The 25,087-nt window shown below is 35.8% G+C and overlaps 3 protein-coding genes and 1 long non-coding RNA gene across 7 annotated transcripts; all 4 read right to left on the bottom strand.

Annotated features, from left to right (window-relative positions):
- Nucleotides 1–790: 790 nt before the first annotated feature.
- On the bottom strand, nucleotides 791–7,687 carry LOC140003926 (senescence-associated protein SPA15, chloroplastic-like). 4 transcript variants are annotated; one of them, XM_072057700.1, is made up of 14 exons: nucleotides 7,243–7,681; nucleotides 6,796–6,926; nucleotides 5,902–6,290; nucleotides 5,182–5,325; nucleotides 4,559–4,632; nucleotides 4,024–4,100; nucleotides 3,844–3,915; nucleotides 3,410–3,478; nucleotides 3,243–3,289; nucleotides 3,008–3,131; nucleotides 2,815–2,883; nucleotides 2,611–2,714; nucleotides 1,225–1,300; nucleotides 791–1,112 (listed from the first exon to the last, which is right to left on the bottom strand). In XM_072057700.1, the coding sequence occupies exons 3-14, from the start codon at nucleotides 6,180–6,182 to the stop codon at nucleotides 951–953; spliced, it is 1,299 nt and encodes a 432-aa protein (XP_071913801.1). In that variant the 5' UTR covers nucleotides 6,183–6,290; nucleotides 6,796–6,926; nucleotides 7,243–7,681; the 3' UTR covers nucleotides 791–950. The 4 variants fall into 4 exon arrangements, with proteins under 4 accessions (XP_071913801.1, XP_071913800.1, XP_027078591.2 ...); XM_072057699.1 differs by lacking the exon at nucleotides 6,796–6,926; XM_072057701.1 differs by lacking the exon at nucleotides 6,796–6,926 and having other exon boundaries at nucleotides 970–1,137; nucleotides 7,243–7,687.
- A 3,463-nt stretch (nucleotides 7,688–11,150) lies between these two features.
- LOC140010312 (protein RSI-1-like) lies at nucleotides 11,151–12,154 on the bottom strand. The gene is made up of 3 exons (XM_072056871.1): nucleotides 11,962–12,154; nucleotides 11,808–11,832; nucleotides 11,151–11,687 (listed from the first exon to the last, which is right to left on the bottom strand). Exons 1-3 carry the CDS (start codon nucleotides 12,049–12,051, stop codon nucleotides 11,506–11,508), a joined length of 297 nt encoding a protein of 98 aa, XP_071912972.1. The 5' UTR covers nucleotides 12,052–12,154; the 3' UTR covers nucleotides 11,151–11,505.
- A 2,920-nt stretch (nucleotides 12,155–15,074) lies between these two features.
- On the bottom strand, nucleotides 15,075–16,295 carry LOC140010124 (uncharacterized). Its single transcript, XR_011817373.1, has 3 exons — nucleotides 16,157–16,295; nucleotides 15,749–15,804; nucleotides 15,075–15,626 (listed from the first exon to the last, which is right to left on the bottom strand). It is a non-coding gene; the product is annotated as an uncharacterized lncRNA (long non-coding RNA).
- A 1,432-nt stretch (nucleotides 16,296–17,727) lies between these two features.
- On the bottom strand, nucleotides 17,728–22,955 carry LOC140003928 (uncharacterized). The gene is made up of 10 exons (XM_072057705.1): nucleotides 22,280–22,955; nucleotides 21,981–22,118; nucleotides 20,935–21,123; nucleotides 19,916–20,053; nucleotides 19,656–19,777; nucleotides 19,393–19,525; nucleotides 19,163–19,292; nucleotides 18,970–19,049; nucleotides 18,741–18,875; nucleotides 17,728–18,241 (listed from the first exon to the last, which is right to left on the bottom strand). The coding sequence occupies exons 1-10, from the start codon at nucleotides 22,715–22,717 to the stop codon at nucleotides 18,014–18,016; spliced, it is 1,731 nt and encodes a 576-aa protein (XP_071913806.1). The 5' UTR covers nucleotides 22,718–22,955; the 3' UTR covers nucleotides 17,728–18,013.
- Between the last annotated feature and the right edge of the window lie 2,132 nt (nucleotides 22,956–25,087).

Genomic DNA, 25,087 nt, shown 5'->3' on the forward strand with positions numbered 1-25,087 from the left:
TTTTAATTCTTTTCCTTTTTCTTATATTCTCTTTGCACGTTTGTTCTTGGCAAGAGACTTTTTCTGAAAAAACTTTGCTAAATTTTAGATGAATATGTAAAATATAAAAATAAATTAATATAAATCATTTTTTAAAAAAATAACCAGCAGGACGAGAAGGATACCCGTTGACCTAACCATATCTCAACAACAGGTATCCGATAATCAGATACCAACTAATATGCGAAATAGCTAAGGATCAAAAAATAACTTAATCAAAAAATACGAGTCAAATCAGCCAAATGGTACCCAATCCATGCCCACCCCTCATCTTCATCTAATGTGTATGTGTTCTTCCCAAATGCAATATACAGTAACTGCCAAGAGAACTCTACCATGGTTGTTCACCTTCTTGCTGCTAATAGCTTTGTATCGTGATCTAATTTTTACTTCTAAAGATTAAATCATGTCACTTCAATGATATTATGAGAAGTTGAAACCAACACACGGTTCGCATTCTTTACAAATTGGCTGAGTTTTTTAAAGATAATTTTGGGTTAGTTATTTTGCTTTACATGATGAAATGCACGTTTGTGCGACTTAATACGGCTTTTTGATATCCAAGGTAGTTAAGTTTTGTTCTCATAATGGTGTTTGAACTAAAACATTCCTAATCTTCTAGCTGTTAACGGATCCATGTACTCGAGAGCAATATTCAACATATAGAAGATAGTTTTGCCGCCCCCCACCCCTCCTCCCTCTTTAATTTTTTTCTTTCTTTCCCTTTTTTTTTTTTTGGTGGGAGAAAACCTTTCTTTCTATTTCTTTTAATCTCAGTATATTAGTTCCAAAGTCACAGGTAACAGGTCACTCCTTACACCACTAGACTTGATTGGGGAAATTTATGAATTATGATCAACCAACGATGCAGCAGCTCCTTTACTATCTAGAGTAAGAATTTAGAATCCCCCCTAATCTGTATTATCTTCATTCCTCTCCGGCTCCTCTCCTGGTGTTTGGTTCACCATGAACCTCCAGTTGTCTCCCTCCTCTATTTCCCACTGCCTTTTCAATTCATTGATGGTTCTAGATGCTGCAGCAGCAATTGCAGGATTGCTATCTTCAGCCAGTCTCTGTAGGCGGGAGAATAAAAGGACCCTTAATAGGATGTGGACGTATGAGATGGCTAAAAGAATGAAAAGGAAAAGAAGGGGAAAGAAGCAGCCAGAAGAAAGCTAAAAATACCTGCAAGGCTCCCATCCCTGCATTTCCAAGAGTCCACATTGATGGAGCAGCTGATAATGCATTTGCTAATGCTTTCCTGTACGTCAGAATTTTCAGAAGAATAAAGAAATGTACTATCATCACAGCTAAATAAACCAAATTCTGTAACGAGAATACAAACAAAAGATTAGGAATCAATATAAGCAGGAACAAATTGTAAGCTTGGAATTAGTTCCTACTCCCCACTGAGGCTTACTGTCAGAGTTGCTCAACTACCAGTCAATTCCCTCAGAATATTATTTGCTGGAGCAAATTAACCAGGTACCCAGTGAACTTTTTGAATAGTTAAGATTTGGCTATTCAACTATTAATAATAATAGGTTTTTATCCACTGAACTATCAAACGTACAAATTTTGGTCCATTCGGTCTGATTCCACCATTAACCTTGCCAGATTTAATGGTCCGCACGATTCACGAGACATACTTTGAATAGTTAGGTATAATAGAACTAATGGTGAAATTAGATGGAATGGCCCAAAATTTACTTGCACTTTTGATAGTTTAGTGAGTACTAACATACTATTAATAGTTGAGTTGGCTATTCGAAAAGTTTAGTGGCTACTCGGGCAATTTGCTCTAATTGCTGTAATGTACGGTATATTAGATGCATTTCAGTTATCAATTTATGGTGATGGCAGACTTGGATCCTAGCAGTAGACATATTTCTTACGGGCTAAGAGACTTCGATTTGATTATAGAAATTGGAGAGTATAAACCAACAATTAAGCTGACTAGCAACTGAAACTCTTGTCCAATAAAGAATAGAAAAACAATGAATTTAAGGAATGGTTCAAAGTCATGGTAGAGAGGTCAGGGGAAGTGACTCTGAGTTACATGATTAGCCAAAAAAGAGGTGAAACGTTCTAGACTGCATAAGCTGTTTGAATCAAACCATAACAAGGGACAAGGACTAAACCAAACTTAGCCAAAACGAACCTACATTAGTGCAAGATACTGGATATCAAACTAAAGAATTGTTTAACAGCATAGATGAACTGACCTGTTATTCTAATAATATGCATGATATAAAGATTTAAACCACCACCTTGCTTAGACTGCTCTAGAAATGCCGAAAACTAAGCATCCTAATTGATTGTCTACACATATACTTGTACAAATATAAATGCAGGACTATTTTCAAATTTTTTTCTAGAAGATGGGGAATATGTGGCTGAATGCATTATGGAACTGTTTTAAAACATTTTAATATGGCAGTATATTCCCTCTCCATGCTAGAACCTAGTAGAATTTTTAATCTCCTAGTGGTACTGCATAGCACAAGTAGAATTTTCACCACAAAAATGAAATGATGGACTGTATTTCAATTGATCCTATGCTATCTTTACCTGGTTTGGACATTAGGGGAACTTGAACACTCTGCCAACAGCGAGACACTGCTTTTGCCATCCATTGCGTCCAGATCTATCAGAGTGGCAACCAAGAACTCTAGCTGTTCCGAACAGAATATAGGACGTACATCGCTAAGAAATTTGTCTGAATTCCATCAAGCACATTAACAACTTTAAAGCAAGCAATCCCGTACATCATACCTCCTCAGGATCAGTATAGTCAATTCCATCACCTTCTGACAGTGCAGATGCTATGCTCAAATAAGCATCCTGTACATCCATCATGAAGATCTCAAGTGATATATGTTAAAACCTTCTCCTCACATCAACGAGTGAGATGCATAGAGAGGGTCCTCTAAAATGATAGTCAAAATTCAGAAGCTTCGGAAATAACCTGAATAGCAGTAATACGATCTGCAGATATTTCACCAGGGAGGAAGTCATGGGTTTTTCCATTCTTTTCAAGAGTAATCTGCTCTGCCTTCTTGTTTAGAGAATCTCTTTTGCTGTTTGAAGGACTGCCTTCCACAGAGTCAACATGTGCGGGGATTCAAGGTATGATTAACTTCTGATAGTTATTTTATGACAATAACTTAGTGTAAGGCTGAGATACAAACAAGGGAACTTACAACTTGTACATCTTGCTCACCATCATGTCGTGAATATTCATGACCAACTGCAAAATTATCAACAAAAAAAAAAATATTAAAAGGGGAAAAGTGCAATCTTAATTTAGAGGAAAATTTTGGTATACCAGTCACTTTATCTGAAAATATATGGTGATTGGAATGAATACCTCCAGAGCCATAAGTGCATCTTCCATTGCTCGCTGCTTGGCAGCAAAGTCAGCACGCCTTAAATCAGCCTGAGTATGAAAAATAGTAACTATATGTGCTTAAAACAATGCTAACCATATAATAAATAAAACATCACAGGAATTTGTGAGATGAATAAGTTCACCTAACAACATTCGGTGAAGCAACGTCAAAGAGGAAAGACAAAAACTGACTTTAGATCAAGGACACAGTCAGCCAATGTGGCCGCAATATTGCATCCCATTAACTTAATATGCCTCCTTTGCAAGGAGGATACCGTTTGGGACAAGACCACAATAAAGAGGCCCTTCTAATTATACCATCCATTCCAATATGAAAAAACACAATCACAATATGCTACCACCCAAACATTGACACCGCAAATCAAGATTGCAGCAAGTGACAATGGGCAAACCTCTAAAGCACCATCACTCCAATGTTTATCGGCAGCACTTTTTAGCTTTGATTGAGCTTTGTTTTTCAGAATCTGGCGAGGAAAACATAAACAACTCAGAAATCTACCCAGGAAAAGATAGTTCCAGTTATAAAAAAAATCCTAATTTCAGTGACAATTTGACGGATCATAATCCCTTACCATGGCAACGTGATGAAGCCGTTCAGCTTTACGTTTTACATCATGGTCAATTTTCTCAGTACCTTCCCTGGCCCGAGCTATCAAAGAAATGAAGTCAACTCTCTAAATACACTGATGATTACTTAATTAATGACAAATCTAACATGGACCATGAATTTCGTTTGAGCAATCCTGCATACGAAACTTCACAGTGACCTTTTCTTCTTGACATATTTCTTTCATTTTAGTTTTTGGTCAAGAAGAAAGTTCAATACGTTGGAATGCATGTCCTTGCATCTGTAATAAGGAAATTTCCTAAATGCAACCAAATTGTGCAAGTAAAGAAACCAAAAATAGAAGAGTAAACACAACAAAGGGAGAAAGGCAACATTTCAGATGGTCAACACACAAAGATCAATTCAAACAGTCTTTTAAGCCTCTTTTTCCTACATAAACTAGTAGATCACAACACGGGAAAATAGTGATGTGAAGAACTCGTTGTGTTTGTTCTTATTCATCATACTTAGAGCGAAAGGGACAGCTGAGGAACTTTTACCATCGAGCTTGAGGAACTCTGTCCCAAGAAAAGCAATGTCTTGGCGTGCACGGGCATCCAATCTCATTATGCCTCTAACAGAAAGAAAATCCTGTCAGCAGGTGCTTCACTTGAATGCTAGGTATTGTTAATAGCTTGTGAACAGAAATGTATTACATATTTCATGCAAGAATATGATAAAAAAGTTGGAGAAAATCTACCAAAAAGTTACTGTTTGATACGTTTCAAATAATTCAATCTACCCTTCAATATTGAGAAATGAAGAATAAGGACTTATTTGCTGGTCAGATTTCCATAAAAAAATTGATCAAATATTAGTCATCTCTTTATCTTTTATAGATAGCTCAGGAATCGTTTCAAGATTCTAAGTTAATCATGACTATGCCAATGCAATCTCTGAAAACTGAATTTTAGGCATCTCTGATATGCGAATCTCAGAGCCTTGAACTAGTAATAGTGTAAAATTTTAGGCATAAGGAAGAAAACAACAGGACTCCCCATAGAATAAAAGAAATATCCTGAAAACAACACTTCTACATAAAGAAGAGTTAAAATTATGTGATCATTGAACCCACAATTGTTGTGCAAAAGCTTATCCAAGAACAGTTGGGGATTAAATTTACCGAGAAAGCAATACAATGTCATTTCTAGCCCTCTCATTCACAAACTTTGCATCATTACAAACATATTTGCAGGCTTCAGCTAATCCCTGACTTGAAGAAACAGTTCTTCGAAGCCCAACAGGATGGTCATCTTCAACTCGTTCTCTGATACATAAGAATTAAAGTAATTTACAATTGATTCTACACTGAACATGGTAAAAATCGAAAATGTGGAAAGAATAAAACCGTGACATTGGATAGGGGTGAAGAAAGAGAAACAGTACAAGTACTACATACATTTTGAGATTCTGTTCCTATATAATTTCATTGACAACATGAAAGGTGAATTATCTCATTGAGTATCTAAACACTGTGAATTTAGAAAAGCAGAATGGAATGTCAATCCAACCAAAATCTGACAAGTAATTTGTAGATGTTTTTTTTAGACGATCCAAGCACGACAATCTCATGATTAAATTGGCCTAATGGTGACTACTGACTTCACATCTGGGACAATTGATATTCTGGTGGAAAGCCTCCCAAAGTTTTGAAATCTGATAGATTATATACTGGGTGACGTGTGCTAAAAGAGACCGTATTTATTTTGTTCATGTATCAAAAGTAGCAATTATGTAGGAAAGTCACATGAATTCCCAAATTGTAAGTGCAATATCAAGAAGCAGAACTGCAATATAGATGACTGCTAAATAGGATATCTGAATGGAAATAAACCACTCATACCTACATACATCGGGACAATCATCTAAGTGTCTGACACGCTCTCTTGTTTCAGAATTGCAAGTTTTTGTTGAATGGCATGATATAGGATGTCCACGGGAGAAGGCAACAAAATTATTTAGCTTTCCCCGTAAATGCCAGAAGCCCTTGCTAGAGAACTTCATTTTAAAAAGAGAGAGGTGTCCATTGCTTCGTCTGCTGGGATCAATTTCTTGATTAATGGCGGATAATTTACTATGCTGTGGTGATTGTACAGATGAATAAGCAATGCCGTTGTAAGCCATAGTTCTATTAGGTAATGAAAACCCTGTTGAGTCCTTTGTCACCACAGTAGTCAAGAGATGACGAGATTGCAAGCAGAATATTCAAGATAGCCTTTTCCCCAGCAAAACCTAAAAGCAGAAACAAATGAAAAAAAAAATTTGAATTACAGTTCACCTCCAAGGAAAAATGCAGAAATTTTAATTTAGAGAAGTTGACACTAATCTTCACAAGCATTATTTGTTTTACAAGCTCATTAGTAGAATTTGCAGCATTTCACAAGCATCTTAACGGCATTTGAAATCAACTGCAAAACAACTTGACGCTATAGTTCAGGCATTGACTATTTGATATGGTGAAAACTCTTTGTAGTCTCCTGATATCTTTCTAAGGATTAGGCTTTATCAAAGCTAGCTGAAGTCATTTCCAAATCCCTATTTTCTGGAAGTATTTCTCGATTTGAACAATTTGGCAAAGTTTGACACATTAACTAGAAACCTCAATTTATCTGATGAAATATGCCACAATTCCGAGCAGACATTCGAGAAATTGAACTGAAAAGACGTTGAATACTCAAAACAAAGGTCGGTTAACTAGAATCCAACATGAGATGTAGTAATACGCTACTAATATTACCATAACTGCAACCAAATCTTCTTTTCATCATCTTCTTTCAATCAACTTCGCTAGATTACTGAGTAGATATCCTTAATCTTATTACAAGACAGAATTTTCACATCTCTTGGTAACCAAGATAGTCAAATCCACTACAAAAAAGATTTCCCAGGAATTAAAGATATTAGCCTAATCAAATATTATACTAGTCTAAATACAATTAAGCTTCACATAAAAACAGGTGCCAGACAGACTAACAGGGTTGCAAGAATACAAACAGAAAGCTAAATGGCCCTGATCAATTCTTAAATGCATTATTCGACTTTTAATCTTCAAGAACTAGTTGAGAAGAATAAACAAAACCCACAAAGAAGAGACTAAGCAAGTTCAACTAAAACGTCTGGAATGTCAACAGTTAATAAATAGTGGAAGAAAATGCAGAAAAGCAGCAGTTTAGGTGACACTCACCGTTTGGTCAAAAAGGAGATTACAATCAAGAGAGGTGGTAGGACTCAGGAGTGTGAGAATACAGTGGAATTATATTTGTCAGAGTTAAGTTACAGCATTCCAATTGTAATAGGCAGGGGTTGAAGCCTGAAGGACTGTGGAGGACCAAGAAATTGCAAAGATCGCAAGAAATTCCAACCACAAACTAAGTTCGTGGCGCGTCAATTGCCAACGCTAGACTCCAAAACTAGGATGGGAACAAATACTCTGTCACTTTCTGCAGTTAATACGGTAAGACGGAAAAACTTTCCGTTTAATTAGCACTTCACTCATGATTCATGACTCCAGGATACAACAAAATTAATTCCAAAGAAAATTCTGCCAAAAAAAAAAAAAAAAAGAACGAGCCGGACCCTGGAAGTGTCGGCTTCTGAAGGAATGGATAAGCCAGTGCATGTAATCAGATGGAATATCAATTCTCCATGGAATAAAAAGAAATTGAAGTGCCAGCGTACACAAAATTCCAAGTTTGAACCATGCTAGCACCTTACTAAAATTGTGACAATGAAATTTAGCCTAAACGATAAAAAGCTTCACTTGTAATCGGAACTGCAATCATTAGAGATTAAGAGTCTGTTTGGTTGGAAGTAAAATGTTTTCCTTGGGAAAATATTTTCCGTGGAAGTAATTTTCCATGAAAATCATTTCCCTTTCATCATTTTCAGGTGTTTGGTTAACTTATTGAAAATATTTTCTTACTTCATTTTTCTGGTGTTTGTTTAACTTTTGAAATATTTTCACTTTTATATCTATCTTTACTTTCTACACATTATAACTACATACTTCTTCCCATGCAAAATAAGAAAATTTATTTCATTGTTTAATTTTGAAAAAATCTTGGAGAAATGTATACATGAATAAAAAAATATCTCCTTAAGTAATAAACAAATTGCTGGTCATTTAGTATCAAATATCAATCACATGCAATGCTTATTGTGACATATATCTTGCACTCTCATTACTGAAAGTTTCTCTAGAAAAGAATGTCTCTATTATACATAATTAATTACTAGCATAGGATGAGCAGGATGAGATTTTTTTTTTTTTTTTTTGAATATACTAGGAGGAGGGTTGGGTTGGGTGATACGGGGGAGGGAATGTAAGGAAGAGATCTTGGGTTCGAATCCTCCTGTTTACACTAAAAAAAAAAAAAGAACATACTACAAGATGTTTTCAGTAAGTTTGGAATATATTACAGGCATCCCGCATGCATTTCGGAAAACAACTTCAGTAAGTTTGGAAGGGAAGTTGTTTTCCATAAGATGAGTGAAAATATTTTACAGAGAAAAATGTTTTCAATAACTTTTGTGCAACCAAACACGGGAAATTAGGAAAATATTTTCCTGGAAAACATTTTCACCTGAAACAAACGGACCCTAAGTGGGAATCATTATTGATCTTTTTGTGAGTAATGGAAAAAAAATATCATGTCAAACAAATTATATTAACATTAGGGAAAATCGTCCAAAACGTCCCTCACATTTTGTAAAATAACTTTTTTCGTCCCTCACTTTTAAAAGTGTAATTTTATGTCCCTTACATATTCACATCGGTCAAATTTAGTCCCTAACTAGGTTTCCGATCATTTTTTGGCCGGAATCCATCATGTGCAAGGCACGTGATCATTTTTTAAGGGTGAATTTGTCAAATTATATTTTACATAATTTGATCTATAGTCCTTCACATTTTATAAAATAAATTTTTTCGTCCCTCACATTTTATAAAATAATTTTTTTCATCCCTTACATTTCAAAAAATGAATTTTTCATTTCTCACTAATTATGTGTGTGAATACATTTTTTTTAAACACATGTATATGTCTATTTGATTTTGCTTAATAATAATAGCATAAACACATGTATGTAATTGGGCCCAACTTGTGGGCTATCTTCTCTTTTTGTATGATTATGACTAATATTTACCAATAGAACCTTAATTTGCATATTCTTATTGTATTTTGACCGAAAATAGCTTTATTGGCCAACTTGACAATGAATGCAAGATTTTTTACTAGCTAATACCAGATAAAATCAAATGATCACGTATAATATATGGTATTCATATTGTTAAGTGAAATCAAATAGACACATACATATATTTATGCTATTCGTATTATTAAGTAAAATCAAATAGACATATATATGTGTTTAAATAAAAATGTATTCACACACATATTTTTTTTTAGGGTTTCCCTTACACGCATAATTAGTAAGGGATGGAAATATTCATTTTTTTAAATGTGAGGGATGGAGAAATTCATTTTGTGTAATGTGAGAGATGAAAAAATCATTTTATGAAATGTGAGGGACGAAAAAATTTGTTTTATAAAATGTGGAGGACTATAGATTAGATTATGTAAAATATAATTTGACAAATTTACCCTTAAAAAATGATCACGTGCCTTGCACGTGATGGATTCCGGCAAAAAAATGATCGGAAACCTACTTAGGGACTAAATTTGACCGATGTGAATATGTAAAGGACATAAAATTACACTTTTAAAAGTGAGGGACGAAAAAAGTCATTTTACAAAATGTGAGGGACGTTTTGGACGATTTTCCCTTAACATTACGTTACAAAAAGGTATTACAGTAATTATTTCAAATAATACTCTATCCAAACAAACCTAATATATTGGGTTAGTTTAATAGTTAGCCAGCCTTTATGTAATGCGACATGCAGAATTAAAAAACTTCAGTGTACAGTGTTGCTCGTTCTAAAAATTACCCAACCATAGAGTCTGGACATTGGAGAGGTCTAAAAATTTGCCCAATTGCACGAGACTAGGTGCAAATTACTACGTTTCCACCACCCGCGTAAGGACTGTACACTGTAATTGTATGTTTAAAATGTTCAAGTCGAAATTATTAATAATTGTTAGTTGACAAGCCTCAAATTTATAAAAGGAAAAAATCATTCCTTTTCATTTTTCCTGATGTAAGAGGGAACACTCAAAGTATCACATAAAATTATTGTACAAATTGTGACAAAAATATTTCCCAAGGTTCAGGATTCGAATTTGGCAGCCAAATTTGAGATAAGGAGGAATTAGGGACAGGGAAGACTGAAGAGAGGGAGTTTTTTTTATTAAAAAAAAAAAAAAAAAGAAGACACCAGAAGAAGTCTATTCTAGCTGTCCTCGTCACACTTGCACCTTTTGCTACTACCACATTATTACTATATGCAGATTTTACTGTGTGATGTAACGAGCATAGTTTTACGTAGAATTGGTAAATTGTAGAGAACTATATGTAAAGAATATGAAAGCTATTAGTTGAAAAGGCTTTCGACCAACTGTTGGATGTTGATTTCCCAAGCCAGAAGATATCTCGGCTATTGGAAATGGTTCACATTACCATTTAAAGCACCTAATCTCCTCGTGCGATTGGGCCTGAACTGCGCCTTTAGCCAGGATGCCAGACACAAGGGACCTAGTAGTATTTTACTTGCTTGCCTTGGTGGGCAGAGACTTCTTGCCACTGACGACCCTTATTTTCTTTCATGGGAAAATCCGAACAAGCAAGGGTCAAGGAAAAAAGAGAGAGTCTGGGAGTCTTGAATCACGGTGACATGAATAGCGTCAAGTTGGTTCTTGAGGACAAGAGCAACATATAGTCTGACGCTAACTTTTAGGCTTCAGGGTTGCGTGTTTATGCCTGAATTTGGTTAACTAACTGAGGGCCTGTTCCCGGTCGATAAGCCTAAATAACAGCAGTCTGAAGTTTCTTTCTTTTATCTGAATTTTCTGTACCCCAAATTTTGTTTTGTCAATGATTTTGCACCGATTACTGGAACTATTGGCTGAGCTGCAAATTCTTTTCTTTCCTAGCTCCTTGCCATAGATACATGTCAGTTATCTCAACTCTCTGTTATACTTTTTGAAACAGTATCAAAAATCTCAATTCACTCGCAATGGTGCGATAGATGCATATAGATCAATACATGCGGATCACATCTAACCAAACTGTCTCATGATCCTACCAATCCCAACTGAAATGATGAAATAAAGCAGCTAGGGTGCTGTTTACTGGAAGCATCATGGAACGGAATAGTATTCCCAATCCTCTATCACAGCTCAATGTAAACTCAAGGAAAATTCTTGCGCCCTTTTTCTGACCAAAAACATAAGCAAAATTAAAGCCTTTGAGAATCATATATATATATATAGATATATTTAGAGGGGCTTCTTTGTCTTCTTCTCTCCAACTTTGTGATTGACAAGAATCAAGGGCACTTGGGGCCTCCTTCTTTAGTCTTCCAATTGTTGTAGCAAGGGCATGCTTGTTTGTTGCCATAGGTACCCGGAGGCACGCACAAGCAAGTTGCACAGCACTTCAGACAGAAAAACATGCATGGCTTCTTGTGTGATGTTCCTGAGCACCTGTATGTGCATCTCGGACTGCAGTCTGCACAATTTTGTCAAACAACAAACACACATATATAATTTCCTTCTTTTTCCAAGAGAAAAATCAGATTTTTTTTTTTTTTTTTTGGTTGTAGGTAATAAAATTCGAAACTAAACGTACCTCGTGGATGAAGGCGATTGTAGCCCTACAAAGAAGGAAAATATGAACAAAATCGAAAAAAAAATGTTAATGGCGATTTTTATCCACTCAATTTTACACATTCTAGAGAAAAAAGTAGTGCAAGAAAGAAAAACTAATGTGGTTCATTCATTACCTCAGCTACGCTGGAAAATGTAATAAACACGAGCAATGAGAAAATCAAGAAAAGACCAGCATTGCTGCAGGGACGAGTACCCAATGCCATATTTCTCTTGCTCTTTTCTTGCTGAAACTAGAATATTGTGGTAGTAGAATAATGTTGATATGGGAGTAGAAGAGTTCACATATATACTTATAAGAAGATTTTGTCAAGGACTTGAACGGAAGAATGATGCAGAATAGGGAAATGAAGTGCACTCTTTAAGCCGTGAATATTGGGAATTTGACACCCGAATAGTGAAATCTCACGACATACAAAATATAATCACGAAAAGCGATTAGCGGTGAAGGCGCCGTGTCTATTGTGTTAACTTGTAATTCTCATTTTTGTCAACTTTTTGACGTTTGTTTGGTTGATTGTCCTTTTCTTTTCTTCTTTTGCCTGTTGATTTAATGATTACAACTTCCATCTTATGCATGTTGCAGCTAGACAAGTATCCTTCTCAGTGGCACTGGCTTCTTCTTCTTCTTCTTTTTTTTTTTTTTTCCAACAAGGGAGGAGCGAAACCTAAAACAAATGAAGAGAGAGCAGCAGGAGAGTTTGAACCCAAAACTTCTAATATGGCCGTCTCGAATCTAGCCACTAGACTAATACCTCATCAACACTGGCATTTTTAATTGATTATCAGCAATTCATAGATGAAATTTTTCTTTTTCATTATATCATGCTTAATATAGTATCAAATCACCATTATATTCTCTAGTCACTTTCCAGATTTTTTTTTTCCCTCAAGAGGTTGATAAATGGAACCCCCCAATTAATGATGGATTTTTCTAACGAGCTAAAACCCCTCTTAACGAGAACCACATATTCTACATTCCCTTTGCACAGATTGATACTTGGCATTCATGTATCTACCTTGAGAGAAATTTTGTCTAAAACTACCCGTAGACGACGGTAGGGGTCGGGTTATTGACATGAGATGGATCCAGAAAAAGGGGATGATGCTTGATTATTCTTTCTGGTCTTAAGATTTAAGATTTTTCTTGTTTTGAGAAAATTTTAAGATTGTCTTCCTCAAGAAGGGAAAAACAGTATAAGATTTATGGATATCTAATTTGAGTTGATTGATCTGAAATCTACATGATTTTTCTCACTCCCGTCAGAATATTATGTCGTCGTAAATGAAAGAAAAGAACTTATCTCGGAATACCAGAAAATTCTGGATAGTAGCACAATATTTTCTGTCACAGTCCAAGAACTTAACGTGCTATAACAAATTTTAGATCTCATGGCCGATCCTAGAACTGGATATAATGCAAGTTTCCAAGAAAGTAGTAAAATAATCACGAATCTCATTTATATGGACTTTCTAGACAGGTTTTGGTCCAAAATTTCGGAGTGTGAACAGTACGGTCTCTCCCCAGAAATTGGTTGAACATCATCGTGCATCCGCCAGATAAACAAGGGAAAAAAGAGTTGCCAGATCACTAAAAACAAAGCAGAAAGTCTACGGTACTTTTGTTTATAGCTCAAAGGAAATTTTCCTTTCTTTTGTTACCCTATATTCAAGTTGTTAAAAAGCAGTTTGAAATAGGCAAACAGGTGAAACTACAGTAGACTGGTTACCTCCAAAGGATCCCAAACTTTTTCTTTTTCGACTAAAGTTTGAATAAGTTTAACTTCCGATTACAAGTTATGCTCGTTATTGAATAAGATTTGGATGAATTTGGGCCTCGCTCATAATTACAAGCAGGAGTATGCCCTGCAATTACAGGTTACTTGTAAGAGTTCTTACCAACGCAATCTTTGTTGGATTTTTCACGTGTAGCTCTCACATCAACACTGGAATTTGAGCACGTGATATTTATTAAGAGAGTGATTGATCCGGTTTTATCAAATGAGCCAAAGTCCAATCTTCAAATTGAACAACTACGTGTACACCCAACCAATTACGCCTCACACGCTGCTGTGGACGTTGCAGTAAACTGAACTAAGGCACAATCCGAGTTACAAATGCAGAGAAACCACAGCTGCCAGTAGCAGTAAGAGGCGGTAAGTGGTAACAAACACCTCTGTTAATGGAGAAGATGGTAACAAACGCAGCAAATTAACTGTCTTTTCTACTATATGCAAATTTTACTGTGTGATTTAACAAGCTTAGAATTACTCACTAGTTTGCAAAGTACAAGTTTGATTGAATATTTTGTTATTTGAAAAATATTATTTGATTGCATTGTAAACATAATTGTAATTTTTTTATAATTATTTTTTTTATCTCACATACATTACCTTATTAAAAAAGTGATGCATTATTGTGGATTTCAAATAATCCTCTAGCAGTCATCGCTTCCTGAAAACAATTGGGCCTGAAGCGCCTAAGCTGGACTTATCTACCAGGGTCTTACTTTTACCGTGGTCTACGGCTTCTAGGCTATCATCCGAGTATCTTCTGCCCAACTAACCTTTGGGCTTAACATTCAGCTTCAACTTGTGCGCGCGCACGCGTGTCTTTTTTTTTTTAAGTTATTGAAGATCATATCGGGAAAGTTGGTTAAAGAATTAAAACTTGTCTAAACGAAAATTTAACTTGTAGGGAGGTTTGGTTTTTTACAACTGAGGAGACGAGAAGCACCATATATAAGGGCAAATTTTAATCTCATCCGTGAAATTAACAGTAAAATGGAGAAAAGATGTGCTTTAGATAGGAAGTAACCACTCGTGATAGGGCAAGAAATTGAAGAAAGACAAAAGAAAGACGATGAACCCAACAAGCGTGACGTCTTGAGGCGATAACGACAGTAGTTTGGTGCGGGCAATTGACGTCGAGTTCAGGCAAATTGAGTTCGAAAAATCTCCTGCTCTCTTGGTATTCTGCATTTGAGAGCTCAGGCTGCAATTCATGGAGCGAGACACATTGCTTAACAATGTCTACATTAAGATCAACTGATTCGTCATGGTAGAGAAGAAAAATAGTGCACGGACCGTGCTCGAGCTTTGGATCAATGCCCCCAGAAGGAAGGAGTATACTCACGTGTTTCAATTAGAACACCCAAAAAACCTAATTCAACTCTAGATAAGACAGCCAAAGTTCATTAAGCAATCGACATGACATATTTACTCACATTCCAGACAAAGGTCATGATTTGCAAGAACATTCTACAGTCTTATTAACAAGAGGGGTAGAGTGATTTGGCTTTTTTTTAGTGGATTCTCTCTTCATTTTTTCACAATATATATTTGGACACTTGACATGTGTGTTCATTTATTAGAAAGGAACCTGATCATTTTAAATTTGATTAATCATAATCCATGTTAATAAATAAAGACACATGTCATGCATCCATATGTGTACTACGAGAAATGGAGTGGAAATCCACCAGAGAGAAGCCAAGTTTGTAAGATGGAAAACAAAACAAAACAAAACAAAAAAATGGAAGGCTAGGGACTCCTCTCTTCCACCTTCTTCATCTTTCTCGCTTTGTAGGCTACAAAAATTAAGGGCAATTGGGACTTCCGTTCTTATTCTTGAAATTGTTGTAGCAAGATCAAGTTTGTTTGTTGCCGGAAGAGCCCGGAGGCGCACATAAGCATTTTGCACAGCATTCAAGACAGAAAAACACGCATGCATGGCTTGTGTGATGCCGCCGAGCAGCCATATGTACATATTGGCCTGCAATCTGCACAATGATATCAAAGGGAAAAAGAAAAAACAGATGCTTAATTACAATATATTCCAAACAATGTCATTTTTACAAAATTAAAATATTTTGTAAGGAACAAAATTTGAAATTAAACAGACCCTGTGGACGAAGTTGGTTGTAACCCTTCCCCGAAAGGAAAACAAAAATCCAAAAACTGAACAACAAAGAAAGAAGATGTAAGGGACAATTATTATCCACTGAATATTCACATATTCTTAGAGCAAAAGTTCTAAAAGAAGAAAAACTAATCTGTTTCATTACCTCAGCTACACTGGAAAAGGTAATAAATATATATAAGCAATGAGAAAATCAAGAACAGACTAGCTATAGCATTGCAGGCACGAGTACCCAATGCCATCTTTCTCTTTTAAGATTTCTTCCTAAAACTATAATAGTGAAGTAGTAGAATAATGCTAATCCAGGAGTGGTAAGATCGAGTTGAATTCACACACACACAGATATATATATATATATATATATATAGAAGATTTATCAAGGACATGTACCGAAGGATGACTGCAGAATAGGGAAATAAAGTGCATTCTTTAAGCCGCCAACATTGAAATTTGACACAGGAAATGTAATTTCGCCATATGATACCAAAGAATAATCATCGCGAAAAGAGGTGGTGAAGGCGTCGTGGACTGGTTGCCGATTGATATGTCGTGTAACGATTTTGTTTTAAAAAACTGTTGTGTTAATTTGTGAGCATCATTTTTGTCAAGGGTTTAACATGTCGGCAGGTTGTCTTTTGTTCCGTCGAGTTTTTAACATGTTGGACGATTGTCTTTTGTTTTGTTTGTTGATTAGTGCAACTTTCATTGGCAAGTCGCAACTAAACATTAATATATCCTTGACTTTGTTTCTTTCTTAGTGGTAAGTAGCATTTTTAATTGACAATCGACAACTAATAGGTAAAAGGAAAATGTCGACATCACAGGTAGCGTCCATAACCATATAACTCAATTTCTCAATCTAATCCTATCTTTCTTATAAATTTAGATATGCCTACCCTGAAAAATGAGCACTCCCCAGCTGAATCATGAGTGAACGATGATGAACCCTTGGTTGGTATGTCTAAACGCACAGAACTGACAAAAGTAATGGATAGGTGCAGTGCTGTCCACCCAAAAAAAATGCAGCAGTTGGAAATAGTAATTTAAAAGAATCACTACTATTATTTTAAAAAGGTTTTATGATCTTCTTCTTTCAGTTGGGAGAAACAATCTAATAATAGATTTTAACATATCTAATTTGAGTTGCTTGATTTGATATCTATACGTGATTCTTCTCAACCCCATCAGCTAACCCAAGGTCGAATGTCAAATTCCAGAGCCAAATGGGCGTCGTTCTATCTTGACTCCAAATAGTCTTGCCAGAAGATGAACATATGATGACCATTCAAAAAAAAAAAAAAAAAGGAATTACAGTTGGCTCATGCTATGAATTGATTTTTAACACGAATGTTTGACAAGAAAAGTTATAATAAACCTGAAGCTGTGAAAACATAATGGGTAATCATTCTTGGTAAAGAATTTAGGTGCCAAATAACGCAATACATACCAGTAACTCCTGATCCAAGTTATAAAGCAACAGAAAAGATAAATGAGCAGATCTACGGTAGTGGACTAGTGTCCTCCTCCTGGGTCCCAAACTTCTAGTTGTAGAGACGACACAAATAACAGCTCTATTCTCCCCAAAGTAGTTGTTGAATGGAAAGGGCCAATGACCCTCCAACGCACCAAAAAAAAAATAACAGGTCCATGCAGCCAATTACAGCTGACATGCTGCTGCTAACGCCGTGCGGTAAAACTTCATGAATGAAAGGCACAATCTCGGCCACCAAATGACAAATGCAGAGAGAGCACACCAAGTATCCCTAGCACTAGGAGGAGGTACATATACTTGTTGATGGCAAAGATGAGCAATTGCTGTACTTGTAACCCGCAACATGGATAAGAAGAGTAGTAAAAAAAATAAATAAATAAATCAAAGTTGATCTCCACAGTTCTTCAGCGCACATATGAATAATTCAGTAAGCACAAAAACCACTGTAACGTTGCCAACATAAACAAAATGTCAAGAGAATTCAATTCTCAATTTAATTTGGAATGAACATAAGAGAGACAACACCGTTAAACGACTATAGTAAAAACAACACGAATTATGTTTCTTAGTTTTCTATACCTATGCTCCCTGAACTCGACAAGATTTGGTTGAAGGAAGGTTCTAAAAGGATCTCGATCTCTTACCCATTTTGTTATGGGCGTCTAGCTTCTCTATGCCGGGTATAATTTAGACATGTAACAATGGCATGAACCACTATATGCCAGTATGCCTCCATTTTAAGAGGGAGGAAAATTCTACGATAAGTTTAAGTCGACCAATAGTTTCTTCAAGTCAAATGACTTCAAGTCATTTGACACAAAAGCTGCACCAACAGCCACTGCAATACTCAATATAACGAATGCCTTCAAGCATCCATTGCTTCGTGATACACGACCCAGAAGTATCTTGCAGTGCTTTTGAGCATCTTTCAAGGTCGCTTGACGAGCAGCATCCTTCTCATCACTAGCCAATGCCTTCTCATTCTGCAAATCCACAGCACAAGTGTTTTAGGTCTGGTTGCAGAAAGTTTATTACTTGTAACTACGCATCGTTAACATACTAAAAGACAGCTTATCCTAGGAACAGAGACACTAGGCAACTGAGGACCACAACCAGCCAACATCGAAGCAACACACATGTTCAGATTTTGTATAGAGAATGACACTTGGTAGAATATATGCTGCTTACACAATTGATAAACCACCATCAGACCAATGATCCAAAATTACTGCTGTGCAAAACTAAAGGCCACTGAGAACTTTGTTGATTCAGGAAAAGAAAATGCATGCACAACCAACATATGTTCTATTTGCCAGAGGAATATCCTTAGTTACATACCACAGCACATGGCGTCATCTCCATGATTAGTGATTATTGTAGATCACGCATCTAATTACCCAATTCAATTATTTATCATTTTCAGAATGAACTCAATGAACAACCAAAATGATTTCCCCAATGCAAATTAAAGCATAGCCTTACCTTCACTATCAAACTTCTTAAAGTTGTCTTTAGAGGGTCAACCACAGAATGTTTCTCCGCATGAATCTTCCACTCATCACACAGCTTTTTCAGAATGACGACACTTGCATCAAGATTTTCCATATAGATGTTATCCTGCTTGAATCACAAATCATAATGAGTAAATAGAAAAGGAAAGCATCCAACAAGCAGATAAGAGATGATTTGGCTACAACTCTATTGAACTTACCCATTGCTTGCAAGAGTCAGGGTTCTCAGTTAAACACCAAATAAACAAGTTACTCGCTTCTCCTGCTAATTCAGGAATACCTGAAAAGCTTTCACCTTGTCAAAAGCCATAAACTGACCTTGGTAGGGCAACAACTGCTCTTAGAACGCACAAACGAAGACTGAAGACTATTGGTATTTAAATTTTACAATACCTTCTCCGGCAGCTTTAATGGCAAAGGGCAGCATTTGCTGAGTGATTTGCTTCATAGCTTTGCTTCCTGAGGAAACAGAAAGAGCTACCTCTTTCAAAAGAGGATACACAGCTTCAAACCTCTCAGTTGCCTGAATGCAAAAGCAAAAACAAACACCTCAGAACCCAACATACATAAATAGAACAAAAAATATTTTGGAATACAATTATTTCTAGCTTCAAGGTGCTGACCTTTACTCTGGCTGAATTTGCTGGAAAGGTGGCTCTCATCAAAAGGTCAAGTGAGGATGGAGGAACCACACGTTCTCCCTTTCTGACTGCACCATTAAGTAGAATGGTTCGAGCCTTTGGTGAGGAGGAAATTCTGCAATCAAAACCAAACAGAACTTATTTAAGCTTTTAGCAAAGAAATGAATGAGTTCAGTTAAAATCGACCATAAATTGACTACAGTAACAACAAAAGGAAAAAAAAAATTTTTAAAAAGGCTATTTACCTCTCAACCACCTGCAAAATTAAGTCTCTGGATTGCGGATTAGAATTGGATTTCCCGCTAAGCATAGGGAAAAGAAAATGAACCCACAGGAACAGTCCAACAACCAAATCCCCTTGACAAGCCTGCAGTATTTGAGTAATAATTATTAAAGGGGATACCTTTTTTCCACTTACAAATCAATAAGATAGGAAAGAAAGGGAAATGTCAATCTTTTATCAAACACTGTAGGATCTGGTTATCAGATTCTATCAAGAGAATACCTGAGTGATAACCCACACGAGAACAGGAAGCTTATCTTGCCCCTGATACTTAGCATTCTCCTTCAGTGATGGCAACAAACTAATCAACACGTCAGGTTTACGTCGCAATACCATTGCCAAGCCGACAAAAATGGCAACCTGCACCATAATGCCATTATGTAATTGATTTATCCACAACATGCCATTAGAATCAAAGAAGGTAAATCATTTTATACGTGAATAATACTTAAATACTCTCAAAGTAACTGACCACTTCCGTAGGTACTTTCCAATCTAAAATAAATCAACAACTAAAATAACTACTTGTGAGCTTAGCCTAACTTTATATTAGTGCTTATCCAACCATTTTCCAGTTTAATTGCTTTCTTGATGAGTAACTGAGTCGTAATTCTGTCAGTATTGATCCCTCTACTGAGATTTACATGTGCTGTTGTTACTGGAGAAAACATTCCAATGGGAGAAACAGTATGAAGATTGATCACTCAATCTACAGTACCACATGATCTCTGCAGTACTAATGTCCACTGGAGTACTTTTCCAAGAGCGAGTGATCACCTTAGATGGGCAAAATACAAAATTACCCCATTTTAAATCAAACTAAAAATTCTTCAGCTCGCCTGAGGGTGTAGAAACAGTTGAACCAAACTTTGGCAAAATATAGCACTTCCAGTCCAGCTTATGTCAACAATTGTGAGCATGCATTTCTACTAAATACTTGTCTCACATTAGTAAGGATTATCGCAACCTTAGTAAACACTATTTAGCTCCATTTGGCCTCTAATAACCACACAAGATGGGATTTTGATTTATTCTGGTGAAATCACTGACAATGACTCTACTTTAGAGAGTAATGATGCCCAAATAGTTACTCCTTGCTGAAGCAGAGGCAAGAGGAGAAGAAGACGAAAAAAAAAAAAGGTTCTAAGCAGCTTAAAAATTAGACTTCTGAGAGAGAGAGAGAGAGAGAGAGATGTATTCATTGTTCAACTAAACAGGAAGGCAGGACCAAGAACAATTACCTGAGATTTTGAAGCTGCCTGCTGAACAACCTTTTTAGCTCCTTTGGTAGAGCCTTGATGAAGTGCAATGTCAGATATTATGCTATCGAGTGACCACAACACAAAAGAGCCAAGCGCTTCAACAGATCGCTGGTTAAGCCAATCTGTTGATGTCTTGTACACATCATCAGACACGTTGGAGAGAGGGAGCTGCACAAAAGCCACAAAATCATTACCAATTGAGTGCATCATTAACTCCAAATTTATAATCCGTTACCCACTATAAGATTTAGGTAACTTGAATCACCATGACCATTCAACAGTTATGAAACAAACTTCTTGGAAGGAATGAAAACAACAAAGTGGACCAAAAAAACACCCAGTCAATAGATTCAACAAAGTGAAAAACCTAGCAAGTATTCACAAATTCAACACACTTCTCAGAAAGAAAGAAAAGAACAAAGTTGACCAGAAAAAACACCCAATCAAGAGATACAACGAAGTTCAAATGGACTTATACTATTAAAACTGCATGTTGGATTGACTCAGAAGTGTGCATATACTGACACAAAACCTGCGCTCAGTAGTAGTAATGCTAAATAAACTTGGGCATAGACGGGTTTTAAAGTTGAAAGCAAAAACAAGAGAAACAGAAGCTGATGATCTACATGACAAATATTACCGCAGTCTGCAAGCTCCAAGAACAAGGGACAGCCATATTTATATCCGACACAATACTGAAATTAACACGTCAAACTTCTGAATTACATTATATCTAAAAATGAAGGACAAACGATCCACGCACACGTCATAGACAGTCATCTAGACTAATTCACATCATATAACACTTTTTACATGAAAAATAGTAGTCTTTCTCTAGTCTGCGCACGCATCAAACCACATTTTATTAAAACGCAGTTGTTCTTCATAAAAAGCCAACAACTTTCGATTCTTATCATTGTTAAACCTGTTACACACCAAAATTTGGTTTATTTATTTTTTTTAAAAAAAAAAAACTGACTTTCCAAAATTTTTACTAATTAAAGAAAAAGGGGAAAAAAACTCACATCAACCATCTTTGCAACAGGAGATTCCTTAAGTATCTTCATCCATGGAAACTGGGACCCACTCACTTTAGCAAATGCACGTCCGAAATAATCTGCAAATCTCATCAGCTGTATATCCTGCTGCGTCTCAAAGGAAACCTAAAATAAACCAAAAAAAAGTCAAAATCATCAATTTTTTGGGCAATTCGATTCAAAACCCAAACTTTTAACACACAAATTGAACGTAGTAGCAGATCAGATTCAGAAATATCTGAAAATTTGTTTTAGCCCTAAATAGCCAAAACATAATTTTTACTTACTGAAATATCAGCAAGGAAAGAGGTGAGATCAGCGGCGTCGATCTTCGAAGCAGCCTCAGCAACAGTAACCTTCGGTTTCTTAGGCTTCTTAGGCTTAGTCTTCTTCTCTTCCGGGGCGCCATTCTGCACTGGAGCCTCGTCACCGTCGCTAACCTCCTCGACGTCGTCAATGACAACGGAATGATCCTCCATAGCTGCGGCGGCGGCTTTTCGATCCTCCAGCCATTTCCGGTGTCTCTCCTCGGAGTGCTCCTCGATCACCCGGAAAACATCGCTCCGTCGATCGGAACCTCCAGCTCCTCCTCCCGCCGCAGCTGACCTCACTTGCTGCTGATTTTGCGGCTGTTTCTTATTCTTCTTCTGATACGTCACCGTTTTCCAACCATGATCGTCGTTTCCGTTCTTCATCTCAGCAATGGAATTTGAATTCTCTTCCATCTCTTTTTCCTCACTTAATTAAAGCTGCAAATTTTAACTATTAAAAAAAGGAAAATCAAAATGGAAAAGAAATCAAATTCTTTTCCTTTCCCTTTTCCTCTTTCTCAGCAACCTAAGAGGCTAAGATTTCGATTTATCCTTTTCCAACTGGAAAAAAAGTTAAATTAAAAATTAAAATAAAATTTTGGGAGCTTTTATTCTCTCTCTCTCTCTGGTTTTTGTTACTCAGCGATGTGTCCCTCTCGGTAGAAATGGGGAAGACGAGTGGGGATATATATTAGGTGAGGAGAGGGCCGAGTTCGGGCCAAATTGGGGCTGAGATCGGATAAAGGAATAGTCCACGTGGGCTTATGAGCTAGCTTGGAGTTATCCTATTGACCTTGGATTGTTTGCGAAATTACATCATTGGCAATTGTCTTGTATCGGTTGGGTTGGTGCCGGTAGGAATTGGCTGCGGGCAGAAGCAGGCTTTGGTTTGGTGATTATGCGTCTGTTATGAAATTACGATGGATAAGATAAAATCATAATAGTGGAGTTATATTTAATCAGGGGCTAAAGAAATAGCTGGACCCCTTCTAAAAAACAAAAATAAAATTAGGTGGATTGGGAGTTAACTTTCCCTTGGCTTTAGGAACGGGTACGGGTCGAATATCAATTCTCACTTGACCGATCTAACTTGCACCTTACGAATCAATCATTTTCTGATCCTTATCCGTCTATCATATCAGCAGGTATTCAGGTACCCGCCTCCATTCCACTTATCATTTAATTTAAAAAAATTAATTTATTTAATATAATTTTGTATATTACATATTCATCTAAGATTTAATAAAGAATTTTTCTCAAAAAAATCTCACACCAAGAAACAAACATACGAAAAGAATACAAGAAAAAAGAAAAAATCAATGAAATTTTGAAATAAGTATTACCTTTTTCTACATATATATTTCACATTAATGAAACTCTTTCTAAAAAACATAAGATCATAACCTCTACAAATGAATTTGGTAAACAAACTACAGTCTCCCATATTTGTAATATAATTTATTCAATGAAATTACTTATTTAACTCTAAAAATATTATTTTGTAATATGTGTAAAAAAAATTACATATATATATGCTAGGTAAGTCGAGTACCCACGAGTTTTTAATTATATGACCTTAATCTGCTTCACATCTAAAAGGGTATCCACCCTCTTTTGACCCAACAAAATAATATGAATCAAATATCATAATTTTCGGATTAGATCGGATCAGGTATAACGAATTTTTGAGTTAGCGGATATCTTTGTCCACCCCTACTTGGATTATGGTTTGTGATTTGCTTGGGAAAGTAAAAGATGATCTAATGAAAAATTCAGAGATTTATAGGTCCTGCAGCTCGACAAGTTGTACAAAGATATATTTTAGTATGTAAAACTAATTTAAGTGACTAGTATTTAATGCAAATGAAAACTTTGGAATTGTTTGGATTGCTATTTTCTAAAATTTTTACAAAAAAAATATATACTATTGCGATTTGATGACATGAGATAAAAAAGTAATTGAAAAATATATTCACAAAAAATGTAAAAAAAAAAAAGAAGTTTTGAAAACAATGGCAGTGCGAACCTAATTTTTTTTTTTTGTTTCACAACTAAGGCATTTATAAGCTGGTGACCGTTTTTCAACCTGGTTTCATCACAACAAAGTATTATTCTTTACAATCTCAAAATAAAACAAACTATTACACATTTAGAGGGAAAGATGGATTGGATGGTTCAGAGGTAAGAAATGTAAGTAAGAAATCTATCCATCACTATTACTCTTAAACAAAATTGTTACTCATTTGGTTAATAGGATTAGCATCATCTTTGTTATTTTAGAGGAGAGGATATGATTTCTATAGGAATGAAGTCCACCCAAAACCAAAATATGACAAGTTGTATATATATATATATTTGTTATTTTAGAGGAGAGGATATGATTTCTATAGGAATGAAGTCCACCCAAAACCAAAATATGATATATATATATATATATATATATATATTTGTTATTTTAGAGGAGAGGATATGATTTCTATAGAATGAAGTCCGCCCAAAACCAAAATATGACAAGTTGTATATATATATATATAAAGATGATGAGTAGTAGTTTTTTATTTACTTCCTTGATGATGACTCGATTCTATTTACTTTCGTAGGTTACAAGTAAATGTTATATCAACTAAGTTAGGTTTCACTGTCGACGTGACAAGGTTAAGTATGATTATTTTCAAATATTTTAGTCTTGTGTCATATCAAGTTAGTGGATATATGCATAATAAGTAAATTACAAAAGGTGTTTCAAATATATCTTTTACCAAATTATCAATCATTATGCATTTC

The sequence above is a fragment of the Coffea arabica genome, chromosome 7c, assembly GCF_036785885.1.
Source record: "Coffea arabica cultivar ET-39 chromosome 7c, Coffea Arabica ET-39 HiFi, whole genome shotgun sequence".
NCBI lineage: Eukaryota > Viridiplantae > Streptophyta > Magnoliopsida > Gentianales > Rubiaceae > Coffea > Coffea arabica.

Excerpts from the sequence above, each read along its gene's own strand:
- LOC140010312 (XM_072056871.1), bottom strand. The coding sequence starts at position 12,051 with ATGGCATTGGGTACTCGTCCCTGCAGCAATGCTGGTCTTTTCTTGATT. Across the intron at positions 11,833-11,961 it reads CATTTTCCAGCGTAGCTGAG|GGCTACAATCGCCTTCATCC; the intron begins GTAATGAATGAA and ends CCTTCTTTGTAG. Across the intron at positions 11,688-11,807 it reads CAATCGCCTTCATCCACGAG|ACTGCAGTCCGAGATGCACA; the intron begins GTACGTTTAGTT and ends AAAATTGTGCAG.
- LOC140003928 (XM_072057705.1), bottom strand. The coding sequence starts at position 22,717 with ATGGAAGAGAATTCAAATTCCATTGCTGAGATGAAGAACGGAAACGAC. Across the intron at positions 22,119-22,279 it reads CTTTCCTTGCTGATATTTCA|GTTTCCTTTGAGACGCAGCA; the intron begins GTAAGTAAAAAT and ends GGTTTATTTTAG. Across the intron at positions 21,124-21,980 it reads CTGTTGCAAAGATGGTTGAT|CTCCCTCTCTCCAACGTGTC; the intron begins GTGAGTTTTTTT and ends GCTTTTGTGCAG.
- LOC140003926 (XM_072057699.1), bottom strand. The coding sequence starts at position 6,182 with ATGGCTTACAACGGCATTGCTTATTCATCTGTACAATCACCACAGCAT. Across the intron at positions 3,479-3,843 it reads GGAGTGATGGTGCTTTAGAG|GCTGATTTAAGGCGTGCTGA; the intron begins GTTTGCCCATTG and ends TTTCATACTCAG. Across the intron at positions 2,884-3,007 it reads ATCGTATTACTGCTATTCAG|GATGCTTATTTGAGCATAGC; the intron begins GTTATTTCCGAA and ends ATGGATGTACAG.